A 19,693-nucleotide genomic window follows, 5' to 3' on the forward strand; every position below is an offset into this window, starting at 1 on the left:
TAGTGCAGTAGTACAATCGGTTACCAGTAGTGTGCCGACGAACATGGTAACACGAATAGCTGTCTCCAGGTTTCCACTACTTTGATAAGTGCATTAAGATACAGTCACACACACACACACACACACACACACACACTGGCAGCTTCCTCCTCATCGCCTGGCTGGAATTTTGTCAGCTCCTGTTGCTGAGGGAACCAGCTGCCCCCCCCCCCCCCCCTAATGGAACAGCCCGGTGCGCCGCGTCCACCCCCGCCACGGGGACGCAGTTGGTACGTCCCGTCGGAGCGTCTCTTCTCTAGCTAGTTTGTTACTGACCGAGTAGGGATATCGCAGCAGTCAGTCAAGCGGCATCCCGAACACACACACACACACACACACACACATACACATACAGACACACACACACAGACACACAGAAGGAGCGAGGACGCAGAAGGAGAGAGTTTCCAGAGGGGAACAAAGAACTACTCGGCTCCTCTCGCTTCTCTCAGTCTGCTGCTGGTTGTTGTTGCGTCCCTGGTATGACCCTGTTCAGCCCAAGACGTGAGTATACCCCAGGGTGTGTGTGTGTGTGTGTGTGTGTGTGTGTGTGTGCGTGTGTGTGTGTGTGTGTGTGCGCGTGTTGGCGGATGTTTGCTTGCAGCTCTGGGTTTCCGTTTCAGAACATGTTCCCACTGTGGCTCCGAGTTGTTTCTCCTCCCTGGTCTGTGCCCCCCCCCCGCAGCCTCCAGCGGCCTGTGTGTGTGTGTGTGTGTGTGTGTGTGTGGAGGATGGACCTCACGGTGTAAACACTGTGAACTTCATCGACGCAGAAGCGAACGGCTGGTGTATGATCAGAGCTCGTCTTCCATCAAGGTCAGCAGCACCACCTCCCTCTGTGGGCACAGTGGGCAGAAGCAGCCGGGGGCCTAACTGTGGTGTAATGGAATAGAGATGCACTTGTTCTCCCTTTTCCCACGTTCTGCTCCTGCAGACACTAACTTCACAATCCCAGTAAGACCCTCCTCCCACAACTTCAACACTAGTTGAGCAGAGGCTTCCGTTGCCCGTGATGGTGTGCTGCCTCTGGTCCGGGATCTTCTCGGGGTCCAGGGAACCCTGTAGAGTCACGCCGCGACCACGTCTCCCACATTGCCATGCAGGAGCGTTCACTTGCATGTTTCCCCCCTCACAGCTGTGGTGTAAAGATCACACACATCTCTCAAAATACCATCTATTCATATAATCACTTTCCCAGTCCTTCAGGATTACAATCCTTGTTTTAATATTGACTGTGATAACATTACATTTAGCCCCGAGAGGGTAAACTAATGCTGCGTGATTGTCGCTTGGCGCTCAGTCTAACCTGAGGTCGGTTGCATCGCAGGAAATGGAGAAGATGCAGCATGATGACGGAGAGCAGAGGGGAGACATGCACTCTGCACTTTTACATTCCCATTTGACAATTGACCTTCTCTTTCATATGTAGTCGTGTGTCTGTGTGGACTATGAGATGATTTGAAATGCATTATGGCAACAGAAAGTGTGGCAACAGAACACTTTTTATAGAGTAAACCTGATAAATGTTTTTAAGGCAAAGAAAAATGGTGACCTCATCACTAGTTAGATTGAAAAACGTGCCATTAATTAAGGTAACAGAAAAATATCCAAATTAATTTCTAATTCTATTTATTTTCTAAATCTGCCAAAGCCGGTCGATGTGAAATCAGTTTTCGAATCCGTTGACCTATAGTTTGAATGATTGAGCTTAGTCATTCAGTCGTAATTGCTTTATTTGTCTTTTTGGATGGAAGATTTGAGGGGGAAAAATGTAGCACTGAAAATATCAGTCAGTCATCAGCTTAAGCATTTGTGTCGTCCTCTGAAATTAGCTTGTTGATGTAGAAGTTAACCGAAAAATACAGGAAAGGACAGAAATGTAATGTTTTGTTGCAGAAAATACAAACACATGAATTGATAATTCATTTCTTTCCTTCCTTCCTTCGTGCAGTGTTGACTGTGAAGTGTTATCGATGAGCTGTTCTGGAGAAAATTGAAATCAAAAACATAAAAGAATGAAACACAATGAGCCTACTTAAACACTCACACAACAGAGTGTACTCATATGTATATTTATATACTTAACTGACACTGATATAAAAGTTGTGTCAGTCGTCTTTTCAGTGTAGACGCAGGCAGATGAAAGCTCGGGCTCAGACAGAGCAGCTTTCCTGGATCTGGATAAAAATTCAAGGACTCTTCAGCAGGGTGGATACTGGTGGATACTGAAAAGCCGCACCTCTCCGTGGGTTCAGAATAAGAGAAGCTTCTCCACATTGTTGCTGTGTAATTTTGTCTCCATGTAGTGTGATTAAGCCGGCTCTTACTTTGGCTCGGTATGAAGCGGCCGTCTGGCACTCGGCCTGACAGCCGCTGATAAAAAGACACTGTGACAGACTGCAAACTGAGGCAGAAGCTGGGGCTTTATAACTCATTATGACTGATCATGTGTGACCTTGATGTGTCCTCTAGTGCCCTTTGCTCCTATTGTAGGAACATGCTGGGCTATTGTTTGATCTATCTGTCCTTTTTTTTTAGTTGGAGTCACTTTTCATCCAGGTGGTCTACCGTGAGACTCATGTTGCCAATGGTTAATGCTGTCACCATTCAGACAGCATACATGTGTGTTTTTATAGAGGAAAACATTGTACAACACTGAAATTGCAAAAAATAATCTATCAGTTTTGCACTATACAGAAGTGCTGTCAGTGTTTTATAGATAACGCAGAATGGATACGAAGTCTGAGCCCTTTCAACACACACACATAATATACAGTATAGATGCACAGTGCGCTAATATACGTTTTTTTATTTGTCCTCACTATCAATCTATCTATCTATCTATCTATCTAAAATGTGCTTTCATACGACAAACACTTCACATTAAAAAACACAAAATGTCTTGCTCACAGCTGCACACTCTTGTTTTGTGCATTCTTTTTTGGGTTATACCGGGGATTAGAAATACTTAATAGTAGTGGACAATCTGGTAGGGAAGAATGTGTTGCATTCTTATTGCGTTACATCAACAATGAGCAATCAACAACCCCCATTATCATTACATCCATCATCGCCACCACAGTCAACACAATTACTGACGATAATGGGACCTTTAAGCGGTTTTCTATCTGTGTTTAAGTAGCCAAGGGTGGGGGGAGAATCCATGTAAGGCTCATCCAAAAAAGAAAATGATAATAATGATAAGAAGAAGACCAAAAAAATGAATAAATAAAGTGAGGGAAATAGAATCAAGTATTGTTGACAGAGTATTGTATTGTAACCACTGATGTGCCATTGGAGATTTAAACATTTATAAAACACCATTAAGGAAAGAAATCAAATTAAGTGCAACACAAACCTAAAAAAAAAGCAACTCAGTTGTACAATTTACAATTTAATGGTTGTAATTCATAGTTTGCCTGCGTGCTCTCCTCTACAGAAGCTAATTGTAGCATATAGGATTTTGTTTACAGAATAGTGGTCTGATTACCTCCTGAGGTTTTGCTCCTGCAGAGCGAGACAGCTGTGCTCAGCAGCGTCCTCCCTCCTCTTCGTGTGTTATCATGCAGTCTGTCATGCAGTCGTCTTGTTGCTCAGCAAAATATCTATGATCCATCTATGATCTACATGAAGTAGCCATACAATTTTGTTGCGATAGTTGTGGTTTTTCCCTTATCAATGTGAGAGCCTCTTGCCTCAGCCTTCCAGCCTTCATATTATTTATTATTATTAAAGAAAGAACCTTATATAGTGGTGAAAGCCAATGGTGTGAATTTAAATCATACTGATTTTCCACAATTGCTTTTGCTGCTGTTTCTCCACTAAACAATATATCATTATGGGCTGGATAAAGCAAGAGAAGAAACATCCATCCATTATTTACACCACTTAACACCTTTTGTCAATTTAGAGTTTAATTCTGGTCAGTTAACCTACACCAGTCTGCGTGTCCTTGGACTGTGGGAGGAAGCCGGAATGCCCGGTGAAAACCCATGACATGACAACCCAAAACATGCAAACTCCACACAGATAGGCCCTAGGTGGTTGGTTGGTTGGTCCTGGAATTCAAACCTTCTTGCTCCAAGAAAAGATTATTCAATATAATAATGTTTGGAAGGCAGAGTATAATTACATATATCTGATAAGGGTCTTTTTACTTGCTTATTCGGTAACGGCTCAGGCTAGTATACGTTTCTTTAATGTGTGTTCATCACCAGTAGAGACACTGTTGGCTGCACAGAAGCCATCTAGCAAGTCACAGTGTGACTCTAAACTGTCAGAAAATCATCTCTGCTGTGGGAGGTAAAGGAACATACACGTGTCTAAACTTCTTTTCACACATTCAGACCAATACTTAATTAATTGTAGTTTCCAACCATTCGACAGCGACGCTGTGTGAGTGTACGTGCAGCTGGCCTGGTCACGCTCCATTCACCACCCATCTGTCCATGTCAGACTGGCCTCCTCTCCTCTCCTCTCCTCTAATCCTTTCCATCTATCCTGTTTGTACCCCTATACCTTCCCCCCCCCTTGGGCGGCTGTGGCTCAGGAGAGTCGTTCGTCCACCAGCCTGAAGGTTGGCGGTTCATTCCCAGCTTCCGCCAGTCTGCATGCCGATGTGTCCTTGGGCAAGACACCTAACCCTAAATGGCCTCCGGTGGCTCTTTCGGCATTGTATGAATGTGTATGAATGATAGAAAAGAAAAAAAGTGCGGTGCATAGCAGCGGTGTGTTATTGTGTGTGAATGGGTGAATGTGACTTTCCTGTAAATGAATATTCTGACATATATTGCAATCCAGATGGACCAGGGTTAGTTGTCCCATGTGTATGTTTATGAAGGTATTTGTGGTGAGACAAAGAAAGGAAAGAAATACAAAATACAGAGAAATTGGGTTTGGCTGTTGAGTCAAGTCTCTCAAACTGCACCAGGTGTGTTGGCGTGCATGTTGGAGACAAAAAATGTAAACAGCTGGTTCGGAGTGGCAGAAGCAATCAATGCAGAGTGATAGAGGAGGGACAAGAAAAACAGCCACTGTCAGCCTCAGCCCTTCAGTCATTATCATGTGAAATGATGACAACAGCTACAACAGATTTGGTTCATTTTGTTCAAATAAAGAGTCAACTGGAGTGAAGGATAAACACGACCACAGAGTGTCAGAGGGTTTGCAGCTTACTTAATCATCTGAACCTTCGTCTCAGCCAACGCTTTGTCTTGTAATGCTCTGTACTGTATCACCACGAAGTTAATTGGTTGCTCTTCTACGCAGACGCGAGCATGAGTGGAGAGTTGAAGTCCAGCCGCTCCAGGGCAGGGGGTAAGAGGGCCAACAGCACTGCTTACGGGTGAGTACGAACCCGGCTCCTGACACAAACACACACAGTCCTACCTCTATGCACTCACATGCACTCCATTATTCGCTGCACCTCTTTATTTATGACTCAATAGCTGCACCTTAGTTTTGGAATCAGTGCAGCAAATTTACTGTTATTGGCTTCATACTAGCTGTATATGTAAACTTGTATTGATTTTAGCCCGAGGTGTTGTCTCCATCAGTCAATGTTTTAATCTATCTGTTGATGTAGTGCGCACATATGATTGGAGCTGATTGCTGTTTATTGCGGGTGGTTCAATACAGTGCCATGGAGCTACTCTAAGATTAGCTGTGTGTTTAGATAGCTGGTGGAGAGACATCTGTGTGTGTGAGTGTGTGCGTGTGTGTGTGTTTTTGTGTGTGTTCGCGCCGTCATTACTCTTACCTCCAAGTCTCTCCTTTAACTGCATCCTGTGCTCTGGCTGCAGCTTTGTAGGCTTGAGCTCGTCTAATGAGCATAAAGCACAGGAAATGGGACTCTGTGAAGTTTGAGTAGATTCTCATTTCTAAGCTCGTATCCCACTGACTCCCACAGTGCGTTTCCTCCTGCATGTCCTCAAGAAGTCCATGTATTGTCCTTCACACAGGACACGGTGTGGAAACAAAAAGAAATGCACTTAAGAAAAGCATCCATAAATGAAAAAGGCATGCAAATTGGGTTTTTGAAAACATATGGTGAGTGTATAGATGCAGAGAAATAATAATGAAATTGCTGTAAATGGCTGCATCCATACAGGCACAAAGCTTCTTTTCTGACAGTGGAGCAAGTGAGAGGAGAGAAGCTCACATTAAAGAAGCCTGGTAAACATAATAAATAATTCTGAAATAGTTTGCAGGACATCTGCCCTATAGGACACCAAAATGCAGAATAGGTTAGGAATACAAACAAGAATAGGAAATAAATGGGAACAGATTGTCACATGCATAATCAGCAATTATTATTATGCACTTTTTGCATAACTGGGACTCCACATATGTTTCCAGCATAACAATAAATGACAATGCTTTTTTCTGTTCCTGACAGCTCCATTTCCTCTCCTTCTGCTGGTTTCATCAAATCATACAGTCGGATGTAGAGCTATACACGTTCCAGTATGAGACATTATATGTGTGTTATGTCCCCAGAATTTCCTTCAGAACAGATAATCTAGTTCTCCGACTCTGTTCCCTCTGACCACGTCTGCCTGACCTCAAACCCCCAAACGTTATTTGCCCATTCCACCATGTAGTTATTCAACAGCGCGCAAACATGCATTAATTAGCTTAGTCATACAACACACACACACACACACACACACACACACACACACACACACACACACACACAGATTCATAGAAGATGACTAACCACAAATGGAACACACCTGAGGTCTCAGCCCTGACAGCTCAGGCCCCCCTCGTTTTTCTCAGAGATGACATGGACTTAACTCTCTTGGTTCACTCTTATCACTTCCATAGAGCTATTTTCGGCAACAGGCAGCTGTTTTCAGTAAATACCCATTAAAATCATAGACTGTATATGTATAAAAATTAACGGAAGTGCCTGAAGCTTGTATTTTCTGTTTCCTGGTTGAAAAAAGAAGTCCATTTCTATAGAAGTCTATGAGAAAATGACTCAACTTAAACAGTTAACATTTTCCTGACGATTTTATGGCCTCAATCGCTAGTTTCAAGTCTTCTTCAATACAGCTTGATGTTCATTTATAAATTGTGGTCTCATTTAGAGCAAAATAGACAATAAAGCACCGTAGCAGTCGGTGTGCAGTGGACGAGCTCTCAGTCAGACCCACCCCAAATTCTACGTCCGGTTTCAAAAAACCCAACATGACGCTGGTCAACATGGGAAACTCTGGGCTTCAAAATGGCAGTTCACAAACCCAACGGGCGACGTCACGGTGGGGTGACACTTGATTAAGACTCATTATGGACTATTTGCTCAGTGCCAAACTATAGCCGTTGAGTATAGTTAAGCATTTTGCAGCTGAAGAGACAGCTCTTTCTCTGAGGAGTAGTAGTAGTAGTATAATAAAAATGTTGCTCTGTAAATGCCTGACGTGTGGAAGACATAAACAATCTACATGATTCCCAGAAACAGAATCTACAATAGAGCTAAAGTCACAAATGTAAATCATGAAGGGACAGCTACCAAAAATCTCTCTGTCCAGACTCCAATAATCCTGTTCTGTGCTGCTGCCAGCGGTGTGCCCCATCTCCTCCCTCCCCCCCTCTTCTCACAGAGCTGGCAGACAAACTACTGCCTGTGGCCTAGATTACTTTGTGAAAAACTTTCTAACCCATGTCTAAGAAAGCAATGTAATCTACTGATGCAACACATGTTCCAACTGTTTTTCTTGCTAAAAAAGAATTGTAAAAGCTCACAAATTCAAATTTCCACCTAGTATCTGCAGTTAAACCCAATATGAGCTCTTTATTGCATACTGTATGTCTTAATGTATTCAGAGTCATTACTTGTCTCATGATAGCAGGCATGTTTCCACCCCCTGCTGCTCTTCCCACTGGCTCTCCCTCACATGTTTCCCCTTGGCTATTTGCTCAACATCGACCCAGACAACATAAGGGTTCTGTCATCATTTATCGTCCGTGCTTCCTGACTGTTAGTGGTCCCCTCTAGCTTGGCGAGCCCCAGCTGTGGTAGGAGGGATGGGGGAGAGAAAGTGGCGTGAATTTCACAGCCCAGATGCTGCTGCAGCCGTGGCCACAGCGTGCTCCAGCGCACTATTACAAAGGTTCCCTGTACTGTGTGGCCTGTATGGAGAGGCTCAGGTGTTAGAGGATGTATCACAGAGGTGTGTGTGTGAGCGTGCGTGTGTGTATGTACAATTACTCAAGAGACACGGTTTACTCGACAAAAGGCTTTGGTGGCTTGACGTTGCTTTTGTCTCTTCAGGAAGTTACTGTTACAGAGGAGCCAGAACAATATTGACAGCTGAAGCAAAGCTCCACAACACAACAATTTATTTCTAGAACTGTAATAATAAGAAGAAGAATGACGGCTACCTCCATGTTTTGTGCAAACTTTTTAAGCGTTACTCTGCAAAAAAACACAGTTGTTTCTTAGTTTGTGGGTGTGCGGTCGCAGCGTTCCTTTGTTAACATGCCCAGCCCGCATCAAGGTTATTACAGTGCTCATTTTATTAACTGCTCCACTTTGCATCTCAGTGGAGAGGGGAAGGAGCGAGGCAGGGAGGGAGGAGAGGGGACTGGCCTGAACGCTGTGTGGCAGACTGTAGTGAGCATCTGGCCTCTGGTATTTTTGTCTGATTTTTCAGTGCACTTCACTCTCTTAATATTCTCTCATCTGTTTTAATTATCAATGGGGCCGGAGACAGAGATGAGTTTGAGTTAGATGGAAACAAAGCAGCAGAACCATCTGTCATATGGGCTCAATGAGGCTGACGGGGGCAGGAGAGGTGGAGGCATCACGGTACGAGTTGTCAGGGGCAGCGGGGGATTTGTCCTATGTGATACACAGTGGGCCACAACTTAAAAGCTAATCTGATGACAGATATTACAAGGATGGATAAGAGGGTGACAGGAAATGGGTCACATAAGTATGAGAGGGCAACTAAAAAGGTAATTCCAGTTTATAACTGCTTGGACCTTATTGTCATGGCTCTGGCCATCATTTTTATTGCTTGTAATAACATTGTATTCATTAGGTGAATTGCTTGGATCTGGGTATGTTTCAGCCTCACTAAAAACAAGTCTGATGGGGCGAGATGAACATGATCATAAAAGATTAATAAACTAATTGTGCATTCCCATGCTTCTCTGAAGATGTTCATGTGCTTCTTGGTGGGAAAAAACACGGAAACTGTAAAGAAAATGTGTCTTATTTATGTGTCTAGAGCATTTAAACAGCACATTGACACATCTTTCAAATATTTGCATAAAATCGAAGAGCAAGGAAAAAGGATCAGGTGTAAGAGGCATATAAATAATAAATATTTATTTTCTAACCAAACTACAAACTTACAAATTTGGGGTTCATTTTATTAAAATTTAACAAACAAAAAATTTGCATGCAATACTTGCCCAAACAAAGAAAAGTTTTTAAGAACCAAACAATAGCTCTCTTTTGTTACTATGTTTCTGTGTGATGTCAGCAACTCGGTTTCATTCAACATTTTCGCTTACTTGAGGTGGCATTCACGCTTGACTTTTCCCAGTCTGAAACTAATTTTCCCATTATTCTGACACCTCATGAATGCACTCTAGGTAAAAAAATATTTGGATTAGTGGACAAAGGCAAACTGTAAAATCCAAATCCAACCTATCAGGATCAACCATCCCAGTTTACAGACCAACCTCCTGTGTCAACTTTGACTTCCATTTAGACTTTGGAATAGTGACGTCGCCATGCTCCTTAATCGCATCATTTACTTTGTTGTGTGTAATGTTACCACAACTAATAGAAATGATGGCCGAAACTAACAATTAAGACAGAGGTTGCAATAAACCAGAATTATCCTATTTTTAGAGGTTGTTTTTCCAGTTTTGCAATAGATCTCTATCGGTACATCATCTTTTTCTACTGAGTGTATTTTCCGCCACATCTGTCTTCATCTAAATGGCTCCCGTGTCCCTTATTTTGACAGATTGTGTGTGTATCTAGCCTGAGGAATGGCCAGCTGACATCTGTAAAACCCCCACGAGCAGTGAAAAAAGGCAAAGGGCAAATGGAGGCAATCTGCGGTGGAGAAACCAATGTTGAAGTTCACCTGTTTTTATGAGCGACCTCTGCCTGCTGGACCTATTTCTGTAACATCACTCCGATGGTCACAGCACAGCTGTCTGCCCGTTGTTATGATACCCACTCACAGCTAAAGCTGCACACACATCGTGGTATTTTTTTGGTCGTAATAAACACTATTGAAAAAGAGGGGGTTGCGTGTTACAAAGCGACATTTCATCCTTAATTACTATAAAACAATAGTCATATTTGTTGATTGGATACACAACATAAAATAAATGCAACTAGAGCTGCAACTAACGGTTATTTTCATTATCGATTAATCGATTAGTTGTTTGGTCCATAAAATTGTAAAAAATGTTGATCATGTTTCCCAAAATCCCAAGATGATGTTTTGTTTTGTCCACATACCAAATATATTTAGTTTACTGTCATAAAGGAGCAAATAAACCAGACAATATTCACATTTCATCAAATCTACTTTTGAACCCATTAATCGATTATCAAAATAGTTGCCGATTAATTTAGTAGTCGGTTACTAGTCGATGAATCGATTAACTGTTGCAGCTCTAGATGCAAAAAATACGAAAACTCTCGTCCCAGTGTGGATGTCGGGTTATGATGAGAACTGCTCACAGTTTCGTCATGGTCCATGCAGCAGTGTAGTGTTAGCCTGTGCCTCTCAATGGTGTAATAACCATCCTACAGGCCACTACATTCATTATCTTACAAAGAGTAGTTACCCTGCGTTATCTGTCTTGGCTACAAGTCAATGTAGCATATACTTTATATATATATATTAAGAAAGTCAACTAATAACAAGATAAAATACATATAGAAGAAAAATCCCCCTCTGCAGCGTGACTTTGGTTTATGTTGTTCATTTGTTATGTATTGAACGGCACTTCATATTAAACTGCAGTTCACATTGATGAATTTCTTGCCATTTATTTTTTCACAAATAGCAAGACCATTCTGCTTATGTCTGCACCTCGGTAGAGTGAAGTTAAATGAAGTGTGGAGAGAGCTCTGGGCCTGTGTGAATAATATATCAATGTTTTCATTGTGAGTGTAGCAGTGTTGTTCTGGCCTCGTCAGACACAACATGGCTCTTGCTAACTGTGAAACAATTAAGAAACTCATCTTGGCCCACACACTGGAAAAATGAAATATGATTTTTGAATAAACTGAACCAAAAATATTTAATGGTATTATAAACAAGTTCCAGCAGTTATGCATGTTTTTTGCAAAGATTCTGCAGGGGTTTCATCTACATATTAAACCATCTTATCTTATGACGTCCTTAAAGTGTGTGTGTGTGTGTGTGTGTGTGTGTGTGTGTGTGTGTGTGTGTGTGTGTGTGTGTGTGTGTGTGTGTGTGTGTGTGTGTGTGTGTGTGTGTGTGTGTGTGTGTGTGTGTGTGTGTGAGCAGTTATGCATGTTTTTTGCAAAGATTCTGCAGGTCTAACTCTTCCATCAGCATGTGAATGATCTATGATAGAAAAAGTGCTGTATGAATTTTTATGTGAATGGTTGAATGTGACTTGTGCGCTGTGAGCGAAAAGTGCATTATAAAAAACACAGTAACTGGTTGGCAGTAGTTGGTACAATTTATTATTTGGAATTCTTATTTCTACATTTTTAAATTCATGAAAGATAAATCACCTGAGCAAAAGATAATTAGTCCGCACAGCTTTTCTGAAAAACTATGGAATTTGAGTTAGCCTCAAAATTCAAAAAATCTAGTGAAATAAATGTTTTATTGTGAAAGCTAAAAACAGTTATATTTAACTGTAGTCAATATCTCTGGTCAACCTCAAAGTCCTTTTGCTTGGCAGAGATTGTAGAGTAGCTGCAGACATGCAAGCATGCGATCCCGTTCAAATTAGTGTAATCGGGTCTGTTGTGGGGGCGCACAACATACACAAGATAATTTTTGTGTTTTGCGACATATACAACAATTTTGTGATCTCTCTACTTTATAGAGTAATATTTATGCACTTGCTGTGAATAAGCAACTCGTGGCTTTACAGGCTTTACACCTGCCTAGTGTAGAGCAGCTACAGTACAAACACTGGCCTCTAAACGTGTTCGGATGACACTTTGTGCGCACCACTTTGTTTGAAGCTCACAGCCTCCGCAGCGTCCTCACACACTATCCCTTTGTGAGTGAGCGAGGGACCCCGAATGGGAAGCATATAAATTGGGCGGTTTTCTGCTTGTGCCATGGCCAAAAAACAGCCCACTAACGATTCACCAAAGCCTGCTGTGCCTCCCCCCCTGCACGTCAGCATCAATTTTAGGGTGTTCTGTTATTTTCCCTTTTCTGTTTTTAATTTCCTTCTGTCCTTTGTTGGATTTTTGCTCTGCATGGATGCACAGAGGATGTGCTGCGCGCGGTCCATTCCTGTGAGAGATGACAGGGGCTGTGCTATAGGTAAAGGTCAGTGCAGTCAGAGGTGGATGTGCTGCTGGGGGAAAAGGTCAAAGCTGGGAAGAGAGTGCACCTGCTGGTTCCAGGGCCACAGCCAAAGCCTTTGAGACAACAGAGAACAACTGAAGATAGGAGGCAGGTGGATGGGGAGAGAGGTATGAGGAAAGGGAGGGAGGCTGTGGAAATGATGTTCTGTGGCGATAAGGCCATGAGCCAGTGTTGGCGACACCAATAGCTCGGAGCATGATGGCAAGAGTAACCACGACCACATAACTGTGGAAATAAGAAAGTGTTTGTGTGTGTGTGTGTGTGTGTGTTAATTTATATCCATATATTCAGTGGCTCTGTGCATTAGCAAGCCAGATGAGCTATCTCTCCAGTCCTGCAGCAGACTTATCACTCTTCGGGAGTTGCTCCCTCTGCTAATGAAGTCATCTCTATCCCTCCTGCCTTCCCTGTGCTGGGAGGAGAAAAGTAAGGGAAGCAGGTGGGAGAGGGAGAGAGGAGGCATGAATAAGGACTGATGCAAAAGGGTGCAAATGTGCAGGGTGCAACACGCAGTAACAACATTACAGAGGACGAAGTGTGAAACAATTGAAAGGGAGAGGGGTAGATAGCGTGGAAAAACGCAGAGGGAGAAAGAAGTAACAGTCGGGGAGACTGAGGGGTGAAGAAAGCAAAGGAGGGAAAGCAAGTGAGCACTGCACTGCGTGTCATTGGCCCCCTGGCGTGAACAATCCATCTCAAATTGATCTTCCAGCTCGGCCCAGCAGGGCATTCTGAATCAATCTCAAATTGATCTCTGTGCCAGAGGTCGGGAAAACTAGCAGTGGAGCTTATCAGAAATATAGTGGTGCTGGGAGGATCTGACAGGGAAACTTATCACACTGCACAACAGGAAATGGGCTCTGAGCCCCCGGGACAGCAAGAGGACGAGCCTGCTCCCTGTACACACACACACACACACACACACACACACACACACACACACACACGTCTGTGCGTGTACCACCGCACTACACATGCTCCCCAGTGTTCAGCACCGCACAGATAGACACAGTCACATAAACAAACACAGGCACAAGCTCTCACACCCTCCGCCCCGGCATCAGTACACACCTAGAGGCTAACTCAAAAAAAACAAAACGTTTGTCAGAGTACAATATGTCAATATATTTTAAGTTAGACAGGTAAGATTTGAGGCCTGGAGCTCTTAATGACTTATGACACATTTAATGTGTCCTCAGCAAGGCTGTGTGAAAGGCCAGAGGAAAGACGATCAATACGCTGTTGCATTTCAGAAAGTCAGTCAGCTTAGGGGAGCAGCCTGCCTCTCCAGGCCCAGTAAAAATAAAACCAAATAAACAATTGTTCACCAAACAGTATCTCTGGAAAAAGAAAAAGTCCAGTACAGTGTAGGAACTCAACACACATGCCACAGCTTCCTGTGAATGTGTGCTCATAATATAAATTCATGAGCTAATGAAAAATCAACTGGCTGCTGCTGAAGATATTTTATAATCTTTGTGGACTCCAGTGTGCTGTGATGACTGTGATAGTATCCAGTGTTATCATTTTGGTTTCCAAGTGTTTTATTGGACTTTGCAGTGCTTTCTCTCACTTGTCATCGCTGCGTGGGTCACCATGCAGATTGAAGCTGGCGGCAACTTTGCAGAGCTCAACCAGGGACCAGAACACGCAGAAAACACACTCGTATTCATTTTGACGACAGAGAAAGAGCTGCAGAATGACACAGAGACGGGAGGAGGGGGTGGGGGTGGTGGGCAATACTGGCAATGAAAGGCCGAGGGAGTGCAGTGGAAAGGAGTGAGGTTGGAGTGGGTGTGTTTGAGCAAGTCAGCATTTGGTGGGCAGCAGGAGAGCTTTTTTCTGTTGCCTGGACTTTAAAAAGGCTCTCTGTCAGCACAAGGGGGTAATGGGGGTTAGTGGAGGGTATAGAGGAATATGGATACCAAATAATGACAGTCACTCTCTAAAAACTTACGACAGACAACTTTCGAGCCCCTAGCTGTTCCCGGCGGTATTATTGTTTAGTCACTGTAGTAAAGACGCTGCAGTAGCAGAACGCAGGAACTTTTCCTCAGAGCTCCTGAGGAAGTTGTCAACATCATTACGGAGATAACGGAGAAGAAAGAAGTATGTTCACTGAAGCTGCTGCTTTGATTTTTCTGGCTCCTACCGTTAACTAGAGGCAGGGTTAACTCAATCTCAGCAGCCTGGCTACTGTCCAAAGCAGAAAACAATCATAAAAACCCAGATTTGAACAAAAAACCTTGAGTTAATTGTCCATTAGTATTAATAACTAGGCTGGCTGCGTTACTTACTGACCTAGTAGAAAGAAGGCAAGTTGCATTTCGTCTTTGAAGCCTTTTAAGTCCCGGAGCTCTCTCCATAGAGTGAATGTCCGTCTGAGGTACACTCTAGTTTAACTCTTTCTCTATCACTCTCTCTCTCTCTTTGCCTTCTTTAGATCCTTCCGTCAACGGCATTCTTTTTCTCTTGAGAGGTTGAGTTGTTTTCGTCAATTCAGCTTTTCCACAGTCATTTCCATCACTGGGGATAGACACTCTTGCAAAAGTGCCAAGTGCATAAGCTCTCTGATGACCAACTAATGCTCATTAATGCTTCAGCAAGAACTGGACGTTTGGCCTCCATGAGAGACAGACACACACACACACACACACGCACACGCACACGCACACGCACACAGACACACACTTAACATTCACCTCCCCACAGCTTCACACTTCATTTGTTCTAACCTGTGTTACCGACTGATGAATGCCCTTCAAGTTACACACTCACACACCTTCAACCGTCCTCCTGGTTTTATCACTATGACGACCATGCGTTCAAAAGTCACTACCCAATAGCGGAAAACTATCCCCACTATATATCAATCGTTTAGGAAACCCAAAACCATTGTAACTGCTCTAAGCTTAAAACAGTGATTATAAATTCAGTTCAGGAAAGCAAAATTTTGTTTGGCGTCATCCATGTCTATTCAGATGTTATCTGTGAAGTGGCAACGGACACACGTGTGACAGTGTTTGTCCTCGACAACATACAGTAAATGCATTATTTTGGGATTTGTAAAGCTGTGCATACCTCTGGTTCTATTTTATATGTCACAGTCACATATGCACCTGTGGCCAGTGACATGTTTTTTGTGCATACACATCATTTGTACATTGCAGTTCATATTTCCCTCCAGTCCCTTGTTTTGTATGTTTATGAAGCAGATTTCATTGTTTTGTTTCTTTTTGGCTCAATTTAAAAAAATATGAATCACAGTATCAATATACTGTATGACCTGAAATAATATTTTCTAGAAAAAACACTGAGAAATTGTTGATGACTGAAGTTATATATCAGTTAGTTTTTTCCAGGATAGAACATTAAATACTTGGCAAATCAAAGTAGTTCATCACAGCAAAAATGTTATAAACCATTATATATCCAATTCTGCCCTTATTCAGCCCAGCTCATTCATTTAAAACTTTTCAAATGGCTTAATAAAATCATATATATATGTATATCAGAGTGATCGTTAGCATCACATAAAAGGTATAGAAACATCTTTAATCTTGGAGAACTTTAAAATGTTCTCATTTTGTAAGCTGATTAGTTTTCAGGAAAAAAAATAGCACTTATTCTAATAGATATATAATTTTTTCTGAAAAGCTAATGAATATAATGTATATAATAGCCTCAAATTTCGTCTATACTCTTTTCCTGCATACGTCGTACTGTCTGTTTTATATGTTTAGTTCTGCTGTGTTACTCTTGGATATCCTTAAAATTCTGCTTTGGGCTCTTTCTCTGCAATACCAGACTGTTAAGTTTTTCTCTGAGCCGAACAAACACATTGAGCTCTATTATAACGATCTAAGTACATGGTCTGAATTGTGTGTAACAAGCAGTGTCTATGCACAATCTGCACCTGCCTGTGTAGGTGCATACAACTATCTTCATATTACTGTCCTTAAAATAACGGGGACATATTTGTGCCATTGACTTCAGACTTCAGGTGTTTGTTGTTCAAAAAGCACAATGGCTTTCAGCTGCCTCAAGATAATGCACCAACAATGGGCCTGACCCCACCTCATTCTAACACCAGCAACCTCATGGGCGCTCAGAGGGGCGTTAGTACATTTACTTTTACAACAACATGGGCGCTGGACAGGAAAATGACAACTGACCCTTGAGTCACGCTTGATGCCGCTTTGGTATAAAATAGCATGATACACTTGTCCCCTTCCTGTCCTTTACCCGGCCCTTGCCCCTTCCATTTTGATGGAAGGGGCAAGGGCCTCTCTCTGCCTCTTTCCTTCTCTGTCATTAACAAGAATGAGGCAAATACAGGGAGGTTGTTGACAGAGCATGACTGGTGTTAGCTGAGGTTAGAGTCGGGCCCAGTGAGGATCGCAGACTGTAGTCTGAGGTTGACTTTGCAAATGTCAGTCCTGTCGATCACAGTTAAAAACACAGACAGCTCTCATGAGGGCAACTGTCAATGGCAGCTTATTATTTGCTCTAGATATCCCCTAAATGTTCTGATCTTCTCTCGCTGTCCAAGTAGAGGACCAGATTTGTTTGGCAAGACGACAAAGTCAGCTACACAAACGTCTCTCATCTTTCCTTAATTTTGGTACGAGGCAAAGCAGTTCATTTTAGCTCAGTGTAACCAGACTGCTTTGCCCTTCATGCAATTGAGCTGAAATGACTTTTAGCTTTTAATTCTTCAATAATTTCAGGACAACAGCACAGTTCAGTGCATGGAAACGTTGCAGGGGCTTGACAGAGTTGAAAAGGCTGGGGGGATTAATTACTCCAGGCGGCCACGGGTAACCTTTTAACTTTGCGCTCTATTAGTCGGTTTTGACATTGGATAGTCAACCCTGTTAGAGGAAGTGTCTGGATCTCTATGTCCCTCGTACTCTTTATGGTAATGGGTGCAGGGGGAGGGGCCTCCGGTGGTCACTTGTCACCTTACTGCTGTGTAATACTGCTAATTAGCACTAAATATCCTAAACTCTGAAGTTTCCAATTATTGCTCCCAGCGAGACCCGGTGCTTGTAATGAATGGCACTGAGCTTAAGCACTTGGCTCTCCTGGAGAGAGGCCACATATATACATGTACGAGGATCACTAAAATGCAGATGACATATTAACCGGTCCTCTCTTCCAACTCTCACTTCTTCATGAGCTCTAACAACAAACTTTACTTGTTTAAGAAAAATAAAAATTAAAGAAGCATATGCCAATTTCGTTATGTGCTGTTGCATATAGTCTTAAGTCATGCAAAATAATTTGGACCCACTCAAGCACCCTGCCTCCAGGAGGATTAGGCCACATTGTCAACGATATATGAGGGAAACATATTTTCTACAACACCTACACATGAAGTTAAACCCACACTTTTGCACATATTAATGGTTGCGCAGACCAACCTACACCCACGTACTGTAAACTCAACAGAATTTGCAGTTGCATTCGCACACAAACAGAAATTTTGTCGATACTGTTGGTCTTCCAGTGATTCAAATTCATTTTTTTGAGTTTTTGCCCCTTTCACAAACTTTAAAAAATATATCATATATATATGCATATATATATATATATGCATATATATATATAGATATATATATATATATATATATATATATAGATATATATATATATATATAGATATATATATATATATATAGATATATATATATATATATATATATATATATATATATAGATATATATATATATATATATATATATATATAGATATATATAGATATATATATAGATATAGATATATATTACCATTGCTTAGTAAGTTTCTGCATCAAACAGATGTCAACCAAATTTAGAGCCTGATCAGACTGGACTATATATTTTGATTATATATTTTTTATAGTTTTTTTCTGTGACAACCAAACAGTACAGTATTATTCATGTATTTTTTGCCATGTCCTGCAAGTTTGCTAAATAAGCAATTAATATAAAAAGCTTTTTCCGCTTATAATCACAGTAAACACCTGTAACACAAACTGATTTGGAAGGCAGATTATGTTAATCTTTTTTTTAGACAGTCCAGGGCATTTAACAATCTCCTCTCCTCTTTTTTCATTTTTTCATTTTTGTGTTTCAGAACTCCTGTTCAATCTATTGAATCTCTCCAGTTGCTCTGGGATCAGAGCCCTGCTATAAATGGTGTCATAAAAGCTTAATGGCTACAGACTGTATTAACACTGTCTTCTGTCACTTGCTCAATATTTCTAACTCTGACGTTCCTTGGCTGGCTGGCTAATCAAACAGTGGCCGTACTGTGCCACGCCACGCCTCGCCTCGTGCCTGCCTTGGCTGATCCTACAAGCCCACTGCCTCAGTCAGGAATGTCCACACCCTGACAGCTGTGGGAGAATCTGACTCATCCCTCCCTCTGTCCCCATCCTCCTTGTCTCTTCAACAAACTCCTGTCTCTGGCACACCTACGAGGGGTCACAAGGGATGCATTCTGATGGATGAATGTCTAAAGAGGAAAATGTCTTTATTCGGTGGATCACTCTCCACTTCCCTGAGTCGTACCTGTTGCGTGATATGTACTTCCTCTTACATGCCTTGCTGATGCTGCAGGACTCCCCCAGCTCCGCTCTCTCAATCCACTGCTCCACAGCTCCTCTTTCTCATGGTGTGAGTGCAATCAAATCTAAAGGGCTGTCAGCCATTCAGGGCTATTTAAACTAATGTGAAGAACGATGAGTGCAATCTGACACATAAACCTCCATTTTATCTTCAGATTGAATAAATTGCTCTCAGGCCCTTATTTAACTTTGATGCATGCAGGATATAGATTTATAAGCTCCTTGAGTTTCCATTACTCGAGTACCTCTCATGCTATGGCCTGTAGCTGTATATCACCGCCCTGTGGTACGTACAGTATATCCAACTGATGCAGACCAATGGGCCAAGCAGTAATTGATGTCAAGGAGCAGATTACAGGGTGATGTGTTATTGATCGGCTCCTTTCCTGCACATCATTGATTAAAGCAGCAGAGTGTGTGATCGCCACATGTTTAAGGAGGTTCTCGGTAAAATAATAAAGATGCTCTTTG

General features: G+C 42.2%; 1 protein-coding gene across 1 annotated transcript in view; it reads left to right on the forward strand.

Moving 5' to 3' along the window:
* The first annotated feature begins 272 nt into the window (after positions 1–272).
* Positions 273–19,693, forward strand: part of LOC118302373 (heterogeneous nuclear ribonucleoprotein C) — a 33,957-nt gene continuing 14,536 nt past the window's right edge. Inside the window, exons 1-2 of the mRNA XM_035628442.2 lie at positions 273–543; positions 5,308–5,383. Of these exons, the coding sequence (XP_035484335.1) occupies positions 522–543; positions 5,308–5,383 (98 nt within the window). The 5' untranslated portion in view covers positions 273–521. The remainder of the gene's footprint in view (positions 544–5,307; positions 5,384–19,693) is intronic.

Source organism: Scophthalmus maximus, chromosome 4, assembly GCF_022379125.1.
Source record: "Scophthalmus maximus strain ysfricsl-2021 chromosome 4, ASM2237912v1, whole genome shotgun sequence".
Taxonomy (NCBI): domain Eukaryota; kingdom Metazoa; phylum Chordata; class Actinopteri; order Pleuronectiformes; family Scophthalmidae; genus Scophthalmus; species Scophthalmus maximus.